This window comes from Propithecus coquereli, unplaced genomic scaffold (assembly GCF_000956105.1).
Source record: "Propithecus coquereli isolate 6110/MARCELLA unplaced genomic scaffold, Pcoq_1.0 Scaffold81, whole genome shotgun sequence".
In the NCBI taxonomy this organism is placed as follows: Eukaryota; Metazoa; Chordata; class Mammalia; order Primates; family Indriidae; genus Propithecus; species Propithecus coquereli.
The window spans coordinates 2,040,721-2,061,467 of record NW_012154285.1 but is presented as its reverse complement, the minus strand read 5'-3'; the positions used below and the strand labels follow the sequence as shown (position 1 = coordinate 2,061,467).

Sequence of the window (20,747 nt, the reverse complement as noted above, 5' to 3'; positions counted from 1 at the left end):
ACAGCCACTGGCAGGGGCTGGAACTGGTGGTGCATGGAACTGTCCACCATGGCAGTGCTGAAATCGGATGGGCTGAGGGTGGTACTTCATCAGTGTCTGCTGCTGCTGTGTGCGTACACATGTGTATGTGTGCACACACATGCATGTATCCATGAGTGTGTGTGCATGTGTGTGTGTTCACATGAGTAAATATGACAGGGACTGAGCTGGGCACAGACATGGGCCCCTCGTGCTGGCTGGTGCACAGGTGAGGTGCATCTGCTATTGAGGGCAATACTCCCTGGATGCCAATGGGAAAGGCAGTTTAATAGGGCCCAGGTGCACATGACGTTTGGTGCAGCTGAAGTGGATGCTTAGGGGTGGCATCTGGTGACTCTGATCAAGGGTCTCTGTTGGAGTCTTGCTGGTTACTTGCCCTGGATTTTGGTCTATTCCTAGGCTTGCATTTCCAGCTTTCCCCTCTCTACTCTATGAGATGGCCAATGTCCCTCTTAGAAATCTCTTTCTCACAAGCTGACCAGAATGGGTTTCTGTTGTTTACAAGCAAAGAACTCTAACTTACATCCTCCCTTGAGTGTTTGGCTTCTTGGGCCATTATCATATGGTTTTATATTAAACATAACTGATTTCTGTTGTGCACCCAATATCTTTAGACTCTTTAAACACAGACAAAAGCAGGACATGGTTCATGTTTTCTTCTAAGGCAAGTGTGGTTTCTTAGTGCAGTCAGTGTAGCATCTCTGTTTTTCTAGTTGGGATCACCCGGATTTATCTTTTTCATTCCAAGAGGTGGTCCCAGGATACCAAATGATAATTCTGAACAGGATGTTTGGTGTGAGAACACGAAGCGGGTGTATTCTTACTGCCTTCTTACTAAGCAGTGGTGGAGAGAGACCTGGAGTTGGATGTCTGAGTCTCGTCCTGCCTCTTTGAGACTTGGCTTGGGCCACTTCACTTCTCTGAGCTTCAGTCCCTTGATGACAGAACCATTGAATCAGTTGAGATACAAACAGGATACAGAGGCCTTTGAAAAAGTTTAAAAGTCTATTAAAGGTGGGTGGTCTGATTGCTGTAATTTGATGCCAGGTAATTACATTAAACTCAGTTGAATAACATTGTTCTTGAAATGTGTCTTTGGTTCGAGCCACTCATTAAGTTATTCTAGATCAGTTCAACTTTATGAAAGTTGTAGATACCTTGCTTGTTAAAAATCTGTTTTCTTTGCCATTTCTTTGCTAGAAAACTCTTTTTGTTTGTGGCTTCCCATTCTTGGTCACTCCATGAATTGCTACTAGTGGGGACAGACGAGATGCAGACAGGTGAAGGCAGGGGCTGTGTGTTCCACAGCAGAATGTTTTGTGACAGCTGCACATAAACTCTGAGTTCATTTTTAGCAGCTCGATTCCCCCTCCAGATGTGTTTTCTTCTTTCATCTGCGCCATTGAGCAAACCCAACCTGGAGTGGGATTCTCATATTGTGGCACCAGCTGCTCTCATCTTAGCTGAATTGAGCTGGTCAGTGAGACCGCCCCTTGTTGTAGAGAATTGCCTCTTTGATTTGTAGCTCAAAGACCCCTGGGGTGAAGCTGCAGGGTTGCAGGAGAATAGGAGGCTGACTGTGAAAGTTGGCAACGGCTCCAATCATCTCTGAAATTGGCGTTTCCCAGACTTCAGTCACTCGTGGGCCACTTTCATGATTTTTGTCCATGCCTACAAATCACCTAAACTCTTTCCCCCTTACTATTTTCATTTCAACTGCTACACAATTTGGCAATAAATTTATCTTTTAAAAAATATTTTAGACCTTGCTACTGCCATGTTTGGTCTGGACTTGGTCAGCACTGGGGCCGTTGGCATTTTTTGAGTTGGGGAGTGGCATATTGAAAGTGCTTTTGCTAATGAAAAAATGCCCATCACAGATGAGCAAATTAGTAGATTCCGCTTGCTTTTGCATTTTTGTTTTTTTTTACTTAATAATTTGTGACATTTTTGTTCTCTACTTAATGATTTGTTTGTTACAATTTAACAAGACAAGGGGGGAAAGACAAGGTAGAGGCTGGATAAGGTGAGACAGGCATAACCAAAAAGCCGTGGGGAGCTGGAGAGGGACGGGCAAAGGCAAGGGCTCTGAGGTGCGAATAATCTTGGCTTTTAGGAGGAACAGAGAAGAGGCAGTTTTTCCTAGATCCAATGGTACCTGACTGAGTTTCCAGGTGTGCAAAGATAAGAACAGTTCATGAGACGAATGCAGCTTGGTGAGGCTGTTTTGGTGTCACACAAAGAAGTGCGATGATCTGGCTAACAGGGAACCGTTAGCCGCGTTTGAAATAAATCTCACACTCTCTAAGACCCAGGGCTGCTTTAACTTCTCTTCTTCTGGATGTGTAATATTTATAATCTATCTCTGAAGTGACGGCACACAGTTAAGGAGGCTGAGGTATGGGGAGGTGCTGACGAAGAAGCATGGTTCTGAAGATCCCTGGGAGAGTTATCCATGACCTTGCATGTCCCAGAGAGAAGACTGGTCTCTTAAAAGTACTTGCCTCTGTTTTTCTTCAGGGTTGATTTGTGACCCATTGCATGGGAAGTCTCTGTTCTGAAAGGAGGCTTGAGAAACGTTTTTTGCTTCTCATTTTCCAAGTCTCTGTTTATAGCATTGGAGCTTACTCCACAAACGCAGCTAGAAACACTGGATTCTTGAATACAAGTACCCAAATGGGTTGTTCATTAATGAAAAAACAGGTGGGTCCCTGGTCTGTGTGCAAAGGACAGAATTTGCCCTTGCAGGAAGGCCAGTCAAGGCAATGTCAACTGGAGCTTGGTCTCCTTGGACTTTTGTGTGCCCCCATGTAGAGCAAAACCCCCACTCACTGTGTGGCTGGTCTGTAGCCAACGGGGTCTTCCCTCCTCTTGCAGGTTGAAAAGATACTGTGGTGGGTACCCTGTATAGCTGCAGCATCAGACCAAGCCTTTGAGATTTGTAATCCCAGTTTGTAAACATCATCGACATTGTTGTAGGCAGTCATTTATTGAGCGACTGTACCAGGCTCCAGGTAGGATATTAGAAGTCCAAAATAAGAAAGGACAGTGACTTGTAAGAAGCTTATTACCGAGATGGAGAAGCATCTGTCTCCATCTTCTGTTCATTTGCATGTTAATTCTTCTATTATCCGTCCATCCACCCATCCTTAACTAACAACAAAAGGCAATGTAAAGAATTCTGGACCCTGAGACTAATAGAGAGTGAATTCTGAGGAAGTTCAAAGGAGGGAGAAGTCCTTGGGGTGAGGACTGCTGTGGAATGACCAGAGCCCCCACTAGGAAGGAGCCTTCCTCTGCAATCTGTTGTGCTGACTATGAGTTCGACGTCCAGCTTCTGACCAGCTGGCGGCACGGCATAGGTAGCAGCCACACACGAGGCATGGGGGCTGCAGAATGCAGGATTTGGTCATGGGGGAGGTTGTTAAATCTCCTTTCCAGCGGCATTTTGAAACATAAAAACCTACTGTCCAGTGTGGTTTAGTTGCCATCGTCCTTGGACCCGGACCATGATCTGAGTTGACTGCTCCAGTCTGGAGCGTTGTGTGACGGTGCGTTGTGTGACAGTCTGCCCAGGAAACACGCGGCCAGGATGGCGGACGTTTGGCAGACCCCTTGGTCCTGCCTCAGCAACTCTCTCTCTCACACACACACACATACACACACCTGGTGATGGTTTCTGGCTCTCAGAACTTCTGACGCACCTTCTGAAACCCCTGTTGGTTGCAACAAGGCAAGAACATAGGAGTTAAACAAGGAAAAGCCAACGGTCTCTCCTGTTCTGGCCTCCGCGTCTTCCTGCCTCCCCTTTCTTCTTCCATGTCTTTTTTATGTGAAAATGCACACATATAGATTAATGTATCTAGTTTTTTTAATTGGGTGTTGATACAGCTGTGAGCGAAACAGACAGAATAGCTTAGGGACCTTAGCTTCTAACTGGGGAGACGAACAATAAATAAGTAAACACATAATTAACACATCGACTGCCACACTAGAAAACAAATTTTTTTCCTGGGGCTTCAGTGTTTTATTAAAACAAAGCAATCCTTTCTAATTTGCGATGTCTTATTGTTTTCTGTGTGTGAGTCATGTGCAACGCAATCCACGCTTTAGAATTAAATTGTCAATATTAATTGTAACGTTAATTACATCAACAAGTAAGATTTTCATGAACCAACTGCAGGGTTTAGATTCACGAAGCCCTGGGCTCAAAACTAGCCTGAGTTAAATACAACTCACATGGTAGTCAATGTGTTAAAGAAATATAATTTTAGGGCATTATAAGTGTTATGTGAAAATTAAAGTAGGGTATCAGGCTGGAGCATGATGGGGCATAGGTATTTTAGAGAGGGTGGGCAGAGAAGTTATGACTTGTCCCTCCCTCCCTTCTTTTCTTCTGTCTCTTCCTGCTCTCTCTGACAGCTCTAGAGCCAGGCGTCCTGGGTTTGAGTCCTGGCTCTGCCTCTTACTGGCTGGGTGATCCTGGGCAGGTTACCTAAACTTTTTGCTCCTCACTTTCCTTATCATGAAAACTGAAGATGGGGTTCTTATGAGAATTAAGAGAGCTACTTTAGAGCCTAGAACAGAGCTTGACACTGATAAGAACTCAGTAACTACCAGCTGCCAGTTTTGGTCATTATTGTGGGATTCCATCAGTTCAATGCAGCAGTTAAGGGAATGCCACGAGCCAGGTCCTGGGTGACTCACTGTGAGGTCCCTCCTGCAGGGATGCTTATGGCTTGGTTGGAAAAGCGCACTGAGAGGAGGGGCCCGCGGTGTGTCTCCACTCCCCACCCCACACTAAGAGCCTGGGAAAGGGAGCACTTTTTCTTGTTGGGGGGAATGGGAGGATGGTGGAGATTTTTCTGAGCAGGCTATGGGGGGCATGTCTTGAGGCTGATAGTAGATTGAAATGACCAGCTCAGTGAATTTCCACAAAGTGAACATACCCATGTCACCATCACCCAGTTCAAGAATCTGAATGTGACCGGCACCCCGGACACTCCCTATGCTTCTCCCCAGTGATCCTCTCCTTGCCATGGTTACCACTACCCTGACAACTAGCACCTTTTGGAGCACACGCAGACCTTTGACCCAGCAATCCCACTCCCAGCTAAATATTCAGCAGCAATTCAAATATGTGCTCACCAGAGGACATGCAAAAGAATTCTCATAGCAGCATTATTTATAAAAGCCAAAAACTAGAAGCAACCCAAGTATCCATCAGTGATAGGATGGAGACGTAAACTGTGCTATACCCATATAGTGAAAAAACAAACTCCCGCCGTATGCACCAACTAGGTTAATGTTGATAAACACAATGCTGATCCACAGGGGCCATGCGATGCCTTTTATATGGAATTCAAGAGCAAACAAAACTAACCCGGGGTTTTAGAAGTCTCTAAAAGCTTTTCACTTGTAATGGCTTTGAAATATGTCTAAAAGTCTTTGATACTCCTCACTTCAATAGGAGGAGCCGAATTCCCCACCTTTTGAACATGTCCTGGATTCAGTGAGTTTCTTCTAACAAACAAAATAAGGCAGAAGTGGGCTTGTGTGACTTCTGAGACGAGAATGCAAAGGGCATTACGTCTTTCTCCTTCCTCTCTCGCTTGCTCATTCGTTCTGGAGGAAGCTGGCGGCCGTGCTGTGAGGCTACTCAAGCAGCGTGTAAGGAGAGGGCCACACAGCGAGGCTCGGCGGTGAGAGCATGTGAGGGCACCCGTCGGACGTGGGTCCTCCAGCCCCAGTCAAGCCTTCAGACGACTGCAGCCCCAGCCAACTCCGTGACTGAAATCGAGAGAGAGAGAGAGAGAGAGAGAGAGACAGACAGACAGACAGACATACAGACAGAACCACCTGAGCCAGAACCATCCTGCAAAGATGCTCTCGAATTCTTGACCCTGAGAAACGTCAAGATGATAAATGTTGTTTGGGGTAGCTAAGTTTTGGGGTGCTTTGATATGCAGCAATAGGTAACTAATGCATTACTCTTCCTCCTTTCAACTGTAGGGTCTGCACTAAAGAATCTTTTTTTTTTTTGCAGCAGGATTAAAATAGGGATTTGCTAAAAAATAATGCATGTGTTTGTGCATGCATGTGTGTTTCTCACTATCAATCATTAAAGTTTACTGTGTCAACTGTGGACTTAGAAGATTGAATAAATGGAGAAAGGTTGTCCTGGAGGAGCATTGCCGGGATGGTGCGGGAGAGGAACTCCTCAGAGACTGTGTCTGCGGAGCAGCCTCGGGCTGCGGGTTGGCTGCAGTCAGGTGGGTGTGAGGAGAGCACGTTGTGTACTGGACGGAGCTCCACAAATGCGAGGTCTGGTCACCGGAGGGCTGCTGCTTTTCTAAGTGGAAAGCAGAGATGGTCACAGGGGCACCCCTCAGATTTGAGCCTGCATGTGTTAGTGACCAGCTTACCATACCCTCTCCCTGCCCAGATGGTCACCTTTATGTCACCTGCCTGGTCCCTGGAGGCACTTGGGGTCCCTACCATGGACCTGAGTACACAGGACACGTGTGTGGATATCTGGGGCAGCCTGCGCAGTGGACGATGGCAGTTTATTTGCCTTTAGCTCCCTCCCCGTCTTTGTCCACACACAGAACCCCAAACTGTACTGTTCCCTCTCTGCCCCTCAATGAGACTAGAAAAACTCAGGAGAGATTCTGTCCAGTTTTATTTTTAAAACCAGCTTGGCCAAAGGGGGCTGAGAACCAAAATTAATTTGAATTTTAGAAAGTAAAGAAAATAATATGTATTTTTTGAGTTTGTAAACTGAGAGCAATACCTACTTCATGCTTTCCCTCCATCCCTGGGGCGGGAGATGGGGGCAAAGTGGAGTAAGAGTTCCGCCTTACCTAAAGACTGGAAGTCAGTCTGGCGGGGGCAGGCTGTGGTAGGAGGTCAGAACAGGAGACACACACAATGCTTGCCCCACGCAGGGTCAGGTGCCGTGCTGCAGGATGGAAACACAGCCACTCATTTCATAGTCAGGCTGCATCCTAGTGGACTGTTACCCCCATTTTACAGACAAGGAAACTGAGGCCCGAAGAGGCTAAAATAACTAGTGTTGGGTTACACAGGTGGCATCACTTGGCTTTGGACCCAGGCACTAGGCTTTGGAGGTTATTATACCCTTAGCTCCTCCATTACACTCCTTTATTGGGCACTTTCAAATGACCTTGGGGAGGAAGCATCTGCCTGAGGCTGAGAAACCAAAGTGGCTTTGCCTTTGACATCAGTTTGCTCTGTTTCTTCCCTTGTTGGATAAAGCCCGCCCTTGTTGGATAAAGCCCGATCATTTCCGTCACAGGGACCTGCTTCATTTCATTGTTTGATTTTTTGATTCATTTGAGAAGCACATATTGAGCACCGAGTGTCTGCACAGCATCATGTGAAGTGGGGGATATAATAAAAACAAGCAAGATGTGGGCTCTGCTGTTTGGGGCCTCACTGTCTGGGGCAACCATAATGTATGTGGAAACTTACACAGATGGTCATTTAATCTTAGTTGTGATAAGTGCTAGGAAGGAAACATAGAGATGCAGTAAAAGAAAAAGCTAACCTAGTTTTGTGCACCTGGGAAGGCTTCCAGGAGGAGGTGGCAATTAAGTTGTGCATTGAAGGATGGACAGGAGTGGTCCAGATAATTGGGGGCAAAGGGGCCGGGGTGTGGTATAAGGGAAAACAGCTTCAGGCATAGGGAACAGTATTTTTCAGAGGTCCATACTAGTAGGTTTCAGACAGGAAAGGGCCAGCACACCCCAAAGAGAACTTAGGGAAGGCGGTTTTGACTAAGGTGGCGGCAGGGTTGAGGATGCCAGCCATCATCCCTCCTATTGGGTGAGCCCACCCGGAGGCCAGAGAGAGGACACATGCACACATGTGTGCCTGAGAGTTTCTGGGTAGCTGTGAGGACCCGGTTACTGACAGGTCTTCATGGACAGATAAATATCCACTGCATCAGAGCGAACCCTTGAGAGAATCTGGGTGGGAGAGGGAGAGGTGGAAAAAATTCATTGCGGGTGATAAAATGCTTTAAATTACCATGGCAAAATGATTAATAGGCATTTGAAAGTTTATGTCGCCAAACATTCTACAGATAGCAGGTTTGAAAGAAAATGAGTTTAATTCCATAAAAGGTCAGGTTATTTTCAAGTTATGAGTCACGTTTTTATATCTTAGCTTTTTTATTAACATTTATTACTGAAATGATGGATATGATGACGAGAGAGGATCTCTGATTATTTCCATAGATTCCTTTTATTTAATATTTGCTCTCTGTGCTCACAAGGATGGTTGAAATATTGAACATCCTTCCACCATCTGTTCTCTTGCCCTTGGATTACAGGGGGGTAATGTTATGTGTGTATCTTCTGTGAACTTTGGGAGGGTTTTATCTTGTCCTCTGAGTGGTAGAAATGTCAGAGCCTGATTGTTTTTTGTCAGTGAACTTTTGATTGCAAATAGAAGAAACCCAACTCAAAGTGGCATAAGGGGAATATTGGCTCACGTAACTGAAAAGTTCAAAGATGGCTTCAGGTCTGGCTGGATCTAGATGCTGAGACAGTGTGGCCAGAAAGTAATCTCTTTCCACCTATTGCTGCTGCATTCCTCTGTTGGTTTCATTCTCAGGCAGGTGGTGGACTCTTGCAATGCTTATTGCTTGGTAAGAGAGCTGGGCCCAACAAGCTCTGATAAGTCTTGGATCACATTTCTAACTCAGAGACCAAAAATCTGTAAACTCCACGTCTAGGATTCCAGCCTCCTGCACAGGAGAGCACGGGAGGGGAGACCTCCATCTGCTCTGTGGTCATCGTGGCAGGCCTGGCTCCCGTGACTCTCTCCCCTGCCCTCTAATCTTTTCAGGTTTAAATCACGGTTTGAAATGAGCTCTCAGCAGATGCGTGCATCTCTCTCTGTGCTTAATTTGTCACAGAGAAAGGGGTTCGCTGGGAGAACCCAAACTGAAAGGTATCTTTACTGTTTTCCTTAATCACACCCTGAAAACGTGCCAGCAGTGGGGCTGGGCGTATCTCAGAGAGTGTGTTGAACACCAGATACTCCTTTGTGTTACTCCCCTTGACAGAGTGTGATTGCTGAAGTGTGTCCCAAACGGTGTTGCCCAAATAGTGTGGCGAGGACCCCCTGTGTCAGAATGGCAGCTTTTTAAAAAACACAGCACTGCGGGTCCCGCCCCAGACCTATTGAATCATGATCTCTGGAGGTTGGGTGCAGAGCTCTGTGTCACTACAAGTGGCACAAGTGATTCTGTTGCGCCGTGAGTTTGAGAACCTCTGGTCCACGGGATTCCGATGCTTTCGTTCCCTCCCTTCCCCTTGGCATTTTTGGTGATGTCTCTTACTGAGCATTTTTAGCCCTCAAAGTCTCATTTTCGTAAAGCATCCAGAGACAGATGACACCTTAGACAGAGACCCTTCATCCTGCCGATCTTTACTAAGCACCAGGCGTGGTTCACACAAAACACCCGCTCTCCTGGTGCCCGTATTCAGTGGGGGAGGCAGAAAATAAATAAATATGGGAAGCAAAGTGTATATTGGGTAGTATTTAGTGCTCAGGAGAAAAATAAAGCAGGAAACTGGAAAGAGAGAATGTTTGAAGAGGGGCGGAATTTGCTGTTTTAGATTAGATGGTCCAGGAAAGGTTCATTGAGGGGTGACCCTTGCCTAAATCTGAAGATTGGGGAACGAGTCATGCCGGTGTCTTTGGGAGAGAATTCCAGGCAGAGGGAACGGCAAGTGCAAAGGTTCAGAGGCAGGCAGAATGCAGCTCTGTTAGGAGCCAAGAAGAAGCCAGTGTTCTGGTCCCCACCAATATAGAATGCTGGCATATTTTCACACACGTAAAACATGCATTTTTTTGTGCGTGTTGCCATTCAAAGCTCCGAGGGTACGATGGGGAGCTTTTCTTTAACCCCAGAATATTTGGCTAATTAAAATCAATCCTCTAAAAATGAGAACCAAAATTTCATAGAAAATCATGAGAAAAATAAAGCTTGATTGGATTTTATTTTTCCTTGAGAAATTAAATAAAGATGATAGCAACAAGTTTATTTCATCTTATATTAAACAAAATTTGGGTTCAATAATTCCCACTCTGTGATACTCATAACAAAGAATGCATTCCCTGTTTTCTTCCAAATCTGGGATTTTTCATTTCACATTTGACATTGGCAGTAGGATCTCAAAAAGGATCCATTTAGCAGAAACATTGGAGGGCTTCCCCAGTTTCCCCAAGAGCTTCAGGCTACACTGCCTTCCAGACTGCTGTCTTCAAAGCGCTTATCATTCTTGCTGATTTTGTCCTCTTCGCTTGTTAGCTGTCAATAAACCTCTCTCGAGGGGCGACTGTAGACCCTTGCTGCATTCTCTCTGTCAATAGCTTTGCTGGCATCTGTCCATCTTCCAGTATTATAAGGCTTGCAATCTCACTGTACGATAGATGTGCATTGCATTTGCATTGTATGTGTAGCCGACAGTCAGCAGGGCCTGACTGACCAAGGTTGCAGAGGTGTTGAAGTGGTGGGTGGGAGTAGATGCTGCTGTTACCCAAGGGCCATGTGTAAGTGGGGACCAGTTTCTTGGAGGGTCAGTTCATCAATGAGCAGTTTCTTGTTCTGCCAATTTATCCTTCTCTATGTAATCCTGTAATTTCAAGGATTCATGCAACAAATATTTATGCAATGAAAACCCTAGAGAAATATAAATGTAAGTTTTCTACGTATGTCAGAAAGTGGTTATTACATAAACAAGCCAAAGACGGTCCCTGGGTATTGGCCCCTGTGTTATTTATTTCTTTACAACCAGCCTGGACCTGTTAGCTCAGAAGCATGCTGGCACCAAACACAAGTTTTTACACATCCAATTGTTTTAAACATAGCCCAAATAAACAGATTTGCAGCCATTTGGAGCCTGCCTGTTTTGCATACCCTGCAAAACTGAGTCCAATGTCTGTTAGTCATAAATAAGATAAACCCTGTAGCTATAAAAGAACCCAAGCCGCAACTACCCTTTGGAGCGCTCTGACCCGGAGATTCCCCACTGTGCTGCTGAGTGACATTATCTAGACATGTGAGCTCCTGTCTCGCATCTTCCTCTCCCCTGAGAGTTCCCTTGCCCTCCTCCCTGGTGGCCCTGTGTGTCATACCATTTGGACCATCTCTTGCTATGAGGGACTTCCCTTGCATGCAAATCTGTCAAAGTATTGCCCAAGTAAAACTTACTGCGGGGGACTGCCACCTGTGATCATATCTTTTTCCATGTTCAGCCCCTATTTATTTTTTCCACGTAGTTTTAGATATTGTAGTTTTTAAATAACAAGCACTGAGAATATCACGAAGCCTAAAGATACTTCTCTAAAACAAACTTAATGAATATTCAAGACATGGATTTTTCTGGGCTTAAATTGTTCTATTGAATATAAGCTAAAATTAGTAGGGATTTGGACTAAGGACTGGGATTTAGGGACAATTTTGTAACTTGTGTTCAAGAGAGAAGCAAAACGTCAATAATTTGGCTTTAGGTTTGTGTCTTGATACTCAGTGTCGGTTTGTTCTGTTTTAATTTGAATTTCCTTTTAGGAGCCACTCCTGGCTTACCCCCCATGTGATTAGGATGGGATTAACTTCAGCCTTAGTGCATGGATGGTTGTGGTTGACTGGCTAAGCCAATGAATATTCCCCCCTCCCCCACATCTCGTAGGCCACAATTATTGGTCCAAGGTTGAATTCTCAGTCTAATCCAGCCAATGAAAACCTGGCTCCAGATTTTCATTCTGGGTGAAGGAATCTTGCTTTTTCATTGTGGACGGGGACGTGAGATCTGGAGCTGCTGCAGCCACACTGTGACCATGAGAAGAGAGCCCATTGGAAGACAAAGGCCACGTGCATAAGAGCTGAACAGAGTCAGGTGTATGAAGGAACTGGGGGTATTATTTGAACCTCTATGTTGAGTTGTATAGAAGTTGTCCCAATCTCTGGACATTTTAGTAGACATGAATCAGAATTGGATTAAAAAATTAATTGCAACCACTACAAAGTTTCTGAGAGCTTTTCAAATGTACAATGATGTCTTTTGGGTCCAGAGGGTTGATGGTTGCATGTTCTCTAGAGCAGCCTTTCTGAGATACATGGATCTGCTGTGGCAGTGGAGACATTTGACCTGCCTTGGGATGGTAGAGGAATTTTCTGCCGAGGAACAGGAGTAGGATCAGGAAATCATATCTGGAGGGGAGGTGGTTGGGATCCCGACTGGAGACTTAGAGTAGTTCCAAAGGATACCTCACCAAGGGGGACCTGGATGGCTGAGTGTGTGATCTCTGGAGAGCATATGGTAGTTTGTTGTCAGAAAAATAATAATAGAAAACGCTGATCAGTTTCTTTTTTCCAGGTGTTCTTCTAAGCACTTAATATACACTGATTCACCTAATCTTCATAATAACAGCACTATAGATAGACATTGTTAATATCCAAATTTTACAGACAAGGAAACTGAGTCACGGCAGTTCAGTGTCTCTCTGAGGTCTCACAGCTAGTCAGTGTTGCGGCTGGAATTTGAGATCTGGGAGTCGTGCTCCTCCTGTCCCCATCCCTAACTCTGTCACTTCCCTGATCCTTGTTCCTGGACGCACCCAGCTCTCCTAGGGAGGTAGGAGTGCCCAGTGTTCCACAGCGCTCCCAAAGCATAGATCATTAGAATTTATTTCTCTTTATTTAGTCATTTATGTGTAAGCTATTATTCCCCCACACAGACTGAGTTTCTTGATCCCTTCCTGGGACCACAGATAGCAGCATAATGCAATAATGATAAACGTGTGTAGCACTTGCTCTGTGTGGGCACTTTATATTATCTCAGTTAACCCTTGCAGCAACCTTAAGAGATGGCCACTGTGTTAGTGTCCTTAGGGCTACCACAACAAATGACCACAAACATGGTGACTTAAAACAGCAGAAAGAAATTCTCGCACAGTTTAGGAGTCCAGAGCCCAGTTTACGGCCATATCACCCTGAACGCGCCAGATCTCTCTGATCTTAGAAGCTAAGCAGGGTCGGGCCTGGTCGGTACTTGGATGGGAGGAGTCCCATTTGAGAGACGAGGAGCCTCATCACAGCCAGGGTCAGTGGCAGAGCCAGGACCTGACCTTGGGCAGGCTGGGGTGGTCACCTGCGCCGCTCTGGTGGTGGCTGGAGTGCAGGCCCAGGAGTGAGAGTCCCTGGGCTCTGTCTTGCCCCCACGACGGCCTCCCCTTCTTGATTTCAGTCCTGTTGCTTAACCCCCGGTGCCGCAGATTCCTCCTCTGTAAACCTGGGATGACGAGCCCCACTCGTAGTGCCGGAAAGAGGAGTAAATGTGTTGACACAGGTAACGCATGAGACCATTTGCGTAAAGCCCTTGGGAAAGGGTCTGGCGCAGGGGAGTGGCCTCAGTGAAGCTCAGCTATTAGAATCTACAAGTATCACCGGGCAGCGCCAAGGCGCACGTGGCTCCTGGTATAGCGTCGTCGTCAGGGTTTGAGCAGGACAGTTTACTGTCAGCGCGTCACCAGTGTTGTCTTCAGAGGGTGGTGACTGTAGGTTATAATTGTCCTTGCTCTTCCTCCCTCCCTCCCTCCCTCTCTCCCTCCGTTCCTTCCTTCCTTCCTTCCTTCACTCCCTCCTTCCTTCCTTCTGTCCTTCCTTCCTTCCTTCCTTCCTTCCTTCCCATTCTTAGTTTGGTTTCCTCATGAGCACTTTCCTTATCGCGGTTGTGTGCGTAACTGGGACATTAGTAGACAGGCTTATCTAAAGCTTTCGGTTAGTGAGCTTGGCCGTGGTCTGCCTCATCCTGAGACCTTCCATTAAGCGTGGGCAGTGGTGGGGCCGCCGTGTCCCCCGCTCTGCTTGCATCCCCGTTGCAAACACGCTTGCCTTGTTTGGAGCTTTACATTGAACTGTAACATACACACAGAGAAGTACGCGAGTGGGCACCGCTCGATGGATTCTCATAACCCACCATGCATTGTCAGCATTGGGAGAAGAAGTGGAACATCGCAGGCGCCCCGGAGCCTCACTGGGACTCTGCCTGGCAACTGCCCTGCACCGAGGGGCAACCGCGAGGCTGACTTCAACCCCAGAGCTTCCTGTGTCTGTTTCGGACTCTGTGTAAGTGGAGTCACACGGTGTGCGCTGTTTGGTATCCAGCTTCTTTCACTCAGCATTATAGTTGGATGTTCACCCGTTGTTTTGTGGGGTGATAGACCCCTCTCTCGTTATTGCTGTATGTTATTCTACAAGATCGCGTCGTTTTACACTTTATCAGTTCTGTGGTTGATAAGTACAAGGCTCTGAATGTTTGTGTCTCCCCCAAATCTGCGTGTTCAAATCCTAACCCCCAAGGTGGTGGCATGAGGAGGAGAAGAGATTAGGTTATGTCCCCAGTGCAGGGGGTTAGTGCCCTTACGCAGCAGGCGCTTTCCCCAGCGAGCTGCTCTGGCGCCGTATTTCGCTACATATTGCAAACTGCAAGGGTTTTATCATACATGTGCTTTTCCCCCGCCCCACAGAATTAAGGCCGCGGCAGGCGTGAAGATCACGGCAGTGAGGATCAGCAGCGAGGACCAGTGGGCGGTGCAGGAAGAAATAGACAACGGCAGCACCCAGACGACGGCCAGCCTCACCTGCATGGGCCATCGCCCCGACATGCAGAGCAGGTGAGCGCCGCGGTGCCCAAGGGGCCTTGGCAGTGGAGGGCCCGGGAGTGGCTGCCAGAGCTGATAGCACAATAATGTGCGTACAAATAAAGTGCTGCCTCTCCGTTTAATGGGAAACGTGTTCCTTTCAGCTCATCAGCACCGCGCGGTCACGCAGCCTCTGAATGGCTCCATTACGGGGCTGTGCCACCGTGTGAGGCTTTTATCCCCGATGCCTGTGTACACAAATGACCTAATTAGGTTGGCGGTCTCGGAAATTGCCCGAGCTCACGTTTGTCACAGTGTAGAGTTTGATAACCACATTTAAAATTTTTATTGTTATTATTATTATTGTTATTGTTTGCAGCGAAGAGTTGAACGAAATGGGGGAAATAGAAATGATTTAAGAGGCAAGGGGAAAATGTACTTTTCAATGAGCAAGCCAAGGGTAGTGATCGCTGTGGGGTAATCGTCCCTTAGTGCTTGAACGCAGTCGTTTTGCTGATATCACACCTGGGAACTGGCTCATGGCTTCAGAATCTTAAGCGGGATGAACGTGGCGTTGCTGCAGGCAGCCCGTCTTCTCCGGCTCAGACTCCAGCCTCGGGGGTGACGGGGCTGAACTCACCTGGGAATCGGAGAGAGGTCATCGCCGATCATCTGTCCTCCGACATCTGGCAGGTGGAAGGAGCTCTCACCCCCACCACAACAGCCTTCTCTACGCAGCCCCCAGCCTCTACTTTCTCCCCTTTTACTGAGCACGCATCTCCTACGGGCTCGCTCGGCTGGGCTTGCAGCTGCCTGCCTTAAACCCCTGGCTCCTGCTTCAGCCCGAGGGGCTTGGCAGACGAGCCCGTTTCGAGTCTGTTACTCGTCACCGTATTTTGTCCCAATATGCTCTCTTTGCTTTCTTCTCTAGTCTTTCGAGTCTTCGAGGTCGATAGTGTTAGGTGCAGAGGAGGCTCCCATGAGTGAGTGGGGGCAGGGTGGTGAGGGGAGCATGAGAAGTGGAAGACCCTTCCATGTGGAGCTGTCCAGCGAGTGCTGTCTCCTCTTGGGTGACCTTGGCCAACCTCACGTAGAGGTTGCCTGCCTTTGAAGATCTCTTTCAAAGGGAGAGGAGTGACCCAGGTTGTGTGGTCAAAAGCCTTCTCTTGGGAATCCCTGACCAAGTCACTTGGGTGCCTCTCACTCCACGCTCAATGCTGTGGTCGCTGTCCTTACACCCATGAGAGTTTTCAATCTGCAGCCTCACCTGACCCCTGGTTTCCCTGGAAACCTGTATCTGCCCACCGAGCACTCCCAAATCCTGAGTTGTTAATGTTTTGAGAGAGCCTAGGAGTTTGACATTTGCTGAGGTGCTTTCAGTGTGAGTAACAGAATACCCACCTAAAAGTGGCTGCCATACTTTTCATCATCTCATAGAGCAAGAGGTTGAGAGGTGGGTGGTTCCGTGGGTGGTTAATCCAGCAGGACAGCTGTGCTGCCCAGGGCTTTTCTGTCTTTCCACTCTGTTATAGCCAGTGCATGGGCTATCACCCTCCAGATTTTTTCCTCATGGTCACAAGATGGCTGCAGTCCTTCCAGGCATCACAGACTCACCCAGCTATATCCAAAGACTGGAAAGGAGGGGACTTCCTCTCTTCATGTTTGTGTATGTGTGTGTGTGTGTGTGTGTGTGTGTGTGTGTGTGTGTGTGTGTGTGTGTTTAACCAGGGAAGGAAGCCTTTCCAACAATATCCATGGAAGTTGGCTTTTTAGATCTCATCAATAAGCAGTGGGTTTGATGCTTTGGCCCAGGAGGCAGGAAAGCGAATACGTGGTATTATTTTCAGGCTTTGTAGTGGGAGATGGTCTCTATTGCTGGGAAATGAGGATGGCAGGATGGGTACTGGGTGGTCAGCTAGCAGTGTTTGCCATACTCTTTGGAGGTGGTATCTGTCAAAGGTTGTAGCTTGATTCTCTGCTTTGCACAGGGGGCCCTGAGTGTTTATGTCCCTAGTGGAAGATGACCTCTTGGTTGCTAGGCTTCTCAGGTGGCTTTGCCCAGTGGGTGCCACTAGGTATTGTACTAATGATGTTCCTCATGCAGATGGAGAAGCTCAGGAGTGGACCGGTACCAGAAATGCTGGGGCAGGTGCTCAGGCAGCATCCTTAGCAATCTGTCTCCCTGTCTTTCTCTGGGTTGGCTTTTTCTCAGGCAGGCTTTGCCCTCCTGGAGGCACGATGGCCCTGTGGGCAGCTCCCAGTGTCCATCTACTGACTTGGTCACTTAGGGGGAAAGCTGCTCTCCCCAGAGACGCCAGCACGAGCCCCAGGGCTGGTCAGCACTGGTTGTTGGTGTAACTAGGGTCACGTACCCCACCCTGAGCCAATCACCATAGCCAGCCCTGGAACCAGGGGTGTGAGCAGTCCCCACAAAGGGGGGTACTAGGTGGACAGCAGGTCCTGATGGGGACAGGAGCTGGAGAGGGCTGCTCCAGTCACTGTAGTCTCACGGGTCCCGATATTGTGCTAGAGCAGTCGGAATGGGATTCCGGTAGCACAGTGGTTCTACGCCCTCAGAAGCCACTGTCTGGGTATACAATGGTGGCATCCATGGTCCATGCAGAGGAAATTAATTTTGTTGAAATATTTGACTGACCAAGTGGTAAAGTTTTAAATTAAAAGAGCAACACAGGCCGTGGTTATCACTTTTGGTTTTGTGAGAATCGGTTCTGCATTCTCTTTGGAAGAGATAAAAAAAGTTACAGGAGAACAAAGTAAAGTAGCTACATAAGGAGAGTTACATAATTACGAGACAAGCTCGCACTCAGCGTCCTCTTTCTCCTTCTCTTTCTCCACGTTTAGTGCCTGACCTCCCCTGGGCCCTGAGAAGGGCAGGGATTGTCACTTTGGCATGACAATATACGCTTATCTAATCGCCTTCTAAAATCCATTCCATCGTCTAAATAAATAATTGCTTCTTTTTATACTTTTTTGTTGAATCGTAATACCAAATGAGGTGTGAAATACAGGCTCATGGGCCGTGTTTGCCAGCCGACAAAGGGAATATATGAATATCTCCCCAGCAAAACCTCCCGCAGAAAACTGTAATCTCTGAATTGTGACAACCTTGAGTGGAATAGAGTTTTTAATAGAATATAATGTACAAACTGCCTGAAATTCTGTGATAAGAATTAAAAATGTGTTGCAAGGGAAGACCCGATGCACTCGGTCAGAAAGGCACTGCAGGTCTTAACGTGAAATATTTTAATGAACACTCGTTGTGAGGAAATGTGAGTAATAAAGATGAAGAGCACAAGATAAAGAGTGGTGTTGCCAAAAGAGCAGAGAAGAGAGTAGAAAAATAAGCAAATTTGGAAGCGTTCAGAACAGATAACACCGCACCGAGGGAAATGCAAGGTAGGTGACGGACTGTTTGCACGGAAATGACACACGCGACTGGGTGGCTTGAGACGAGGTTGTTCCTGTCTGAGGCGGCGACCAAACCTTAGAGAAAATAAGCTGTGGCTTTTTACGTGGTCAGAAACCACGACACAGAGCCCACTCTCATCTAAAAACTGGAATAGAGGCAGAGCAGAGCTCACGGGGTAGACAAGCAAAAGGCCTAAAATAGATTTCTTCAAAGAGACGGGCACCCCACATTCTTGGAACCCAACTTAGGGCAAAGTCAAGATCCAAACTTAACGTTCATCATGCAGGGCTGCCCTGTTTGGAAATCTGGAACTACCCTTGCAGGAGTTTTTCTTTGCCTACTCTAATCCGGAAAAATACCTAATATTATAACCAACAGAGCAGAGGGAGAGGGCATCCTTTTCATTAACTTGACTAACCCATTGCTGTTTCAGAAACTTAGCAATTGACCAGGAATCTTCTTCTGGAGGGGTCCTGCGTATACATGTTAAGATGAATTTGTATCGCTTTTCTCCTAAAAGAAAACACAGCCACGCCCAGTGGAGGGCAGGGAGGTTGATTTGTTTCAATTCAGGCTAGAAAGTGAGAACAGAGTTCTATAAAAAATGAAGGTCTCCTCCCCCACCCTCTAAAATGGATCAGAAGAAAAGAAAAAATAAATATTTTGAAACAATCCACGTCTTTTTCTAACCGGTGGGAAGCTCTTTGTGAATTTATGATGCCGGCCAGTTTCAGTGTGAGTATAATCGAAGGCTTCTAACCTCAAAAGTAATAGAAGGTTCAGTTGTAGAAAATTTAGAAAACATAACTGAGTGAAGGGAGAATAAATATTATCCCAAAACCTATGATTCAAAGCTAATAGATGTTAATATTTCAGTGGGTGTATTTGTATGTGTGTATTCACATGTATGTTCAGAAATGTTATTTTTGTCCATATTAGGCTCATTTACTTAGGTTTGAAAGCTGTTGTTTTCAATAACAATGCAGAATAAATATATAGTAGCATCTTTTCATGTTATTGAATATTTAACTATGACAATAATTATCGACCCTTTTGTAAAATTGGTAAAAGTGGATGTCCCTCTTCAGAAAAATGCAAATATGCACACATAAACAAATTTTCCCAACAACTTCAAGATTTGTGGAGTCCTTTAAGTGAAGCTGTAATTTTAATATAATTTTTAATATATAATATTCTGTTGATATTCCAGAGATATTTTCTATTCATTCACCATGTTTAATTTTTATTCCTCTTTTAGACATTGATAATGGCCATTTTTTTGAGGTTTCATCTTTTTCCTTTTAAACATTCCTTTTAAATACTTTTTTTCCTTTTTAAACATAAAATCTCTGTTGACTATAGGTGAATCTTTAGGAGAGAATGATGAATTGGTGGGTCAAAAGACATGACGATTTTTTAAGATTTTGATGCTTTTGTGAAATTTTCCTTCCTGTTTGAGCCGTATTGATACGTTATTGCTAGCTAACGTCTGCGGTGTACACTGAGGTTCGTTCTGTGTGGTGGGTTTTGATAAATGAATCACGACGTGTGTCCACCCTTACAGTGACATACAGAATAGCTTCACTGCCCTAAACCCCTGTGCCACACCTGTCTTCCTCTCCCTCCCTCTCCCTGAACTCCTGGCAACTATTGAGATTCTTCTTGCTGTCTCCCTAGTTTTGCCTTTTCCAGAATGTCGTAGAGTTGGAATCTTACGCAGTGTGCAGTCTTCTCAGATTGGCTTTTTTCACTTGACAATGTATATTTATTTAAGTTTCCTCCGTGTCTTTTCTTGGCCAGATGGCTCGTTTCTTTCTATCACTGAATAATATCCGATTGTCTAAATGTACCGCAGTGTATCCATGCAGCTACTCAAGGACATCGTGGCTGCTTCCAAGTTTTGGCAATTGCGAATAATGCTGCTGTAAACATTCATATGCCGGTTTCTGTGCGGTTGTAAGTTTTCAACTCCCTTGGGTAAATACCAAGGAGCGCAATTGCTGGAGAGCATGGTAAGAGTATGTTTAGTTTTGTAAGAACCCGCCAGACTCTCTTCTAAGGTGCCTGTACTGTTTTGCATTCCCACCAGCAATGAAGGAGACTCCCTGTTTCTCCACATCCTCGCCAGCATTTGGTGTTGTCAGTGTTTTGGATTTTAGCCATTCTAACAGGTGTGTGGTGGTGTCTCATTGTTGTTTTAGTTTGCAACTCCCTAATGACACACGATGTTGAGTGTCTTTTCAATATGCTTATTTTCCATCTGTCTATCGTCTTTGCTTAGATGTCTGTTCAGATCTTTTGCCCATTTTTAGTTTGTTTTTCTACTGTTGATTTTAAGAGTCCTTTGTCTATTTTAGATGCCAGTCCTTTGTTAGTTACACGTTTTGCCAATATTTTCTCCCAGTCTGTGGCTTGTATTTTCATTCTCGTAATTAAATACACATTTTGAGTAGTGATACCATCTCTGTAATATGTTCATAGATTTCAAGTGACTATGTTTAGATGACTAAGAAGTTTCTCTAATTCTCAGCATGCCTGGTTCAGAGTGGAAAAATCCATATTTGGGTGTTTTGGCTTGGTTGGTAAAAAAAAAAAATAT

The 20,747-nt window shown here is 46.0% G+C and overlaps 1 protein-coding gene across 1 annotated transcript in view; it reads left to right on the top strand.

Moving 5' to 3' along the window:
• The window catches only part of TMEM132B (transmembrane protein 132B), a 162,711-nt gene that overhangs the window by 21,038 nt on the left and 120,926 nt on the right, over positions 1-20,747 (top strand). The window contains exon 3 of the mRNA XM_012663400.1: positions 14,605-14,751. Coding sequence (XP_012518854.1) covers positions 14,605-14,751 — 147 coding nt within the window. The remainder of the gene's footprint in view (positions 1-14,604; positions 14,752-20,747) is intronic.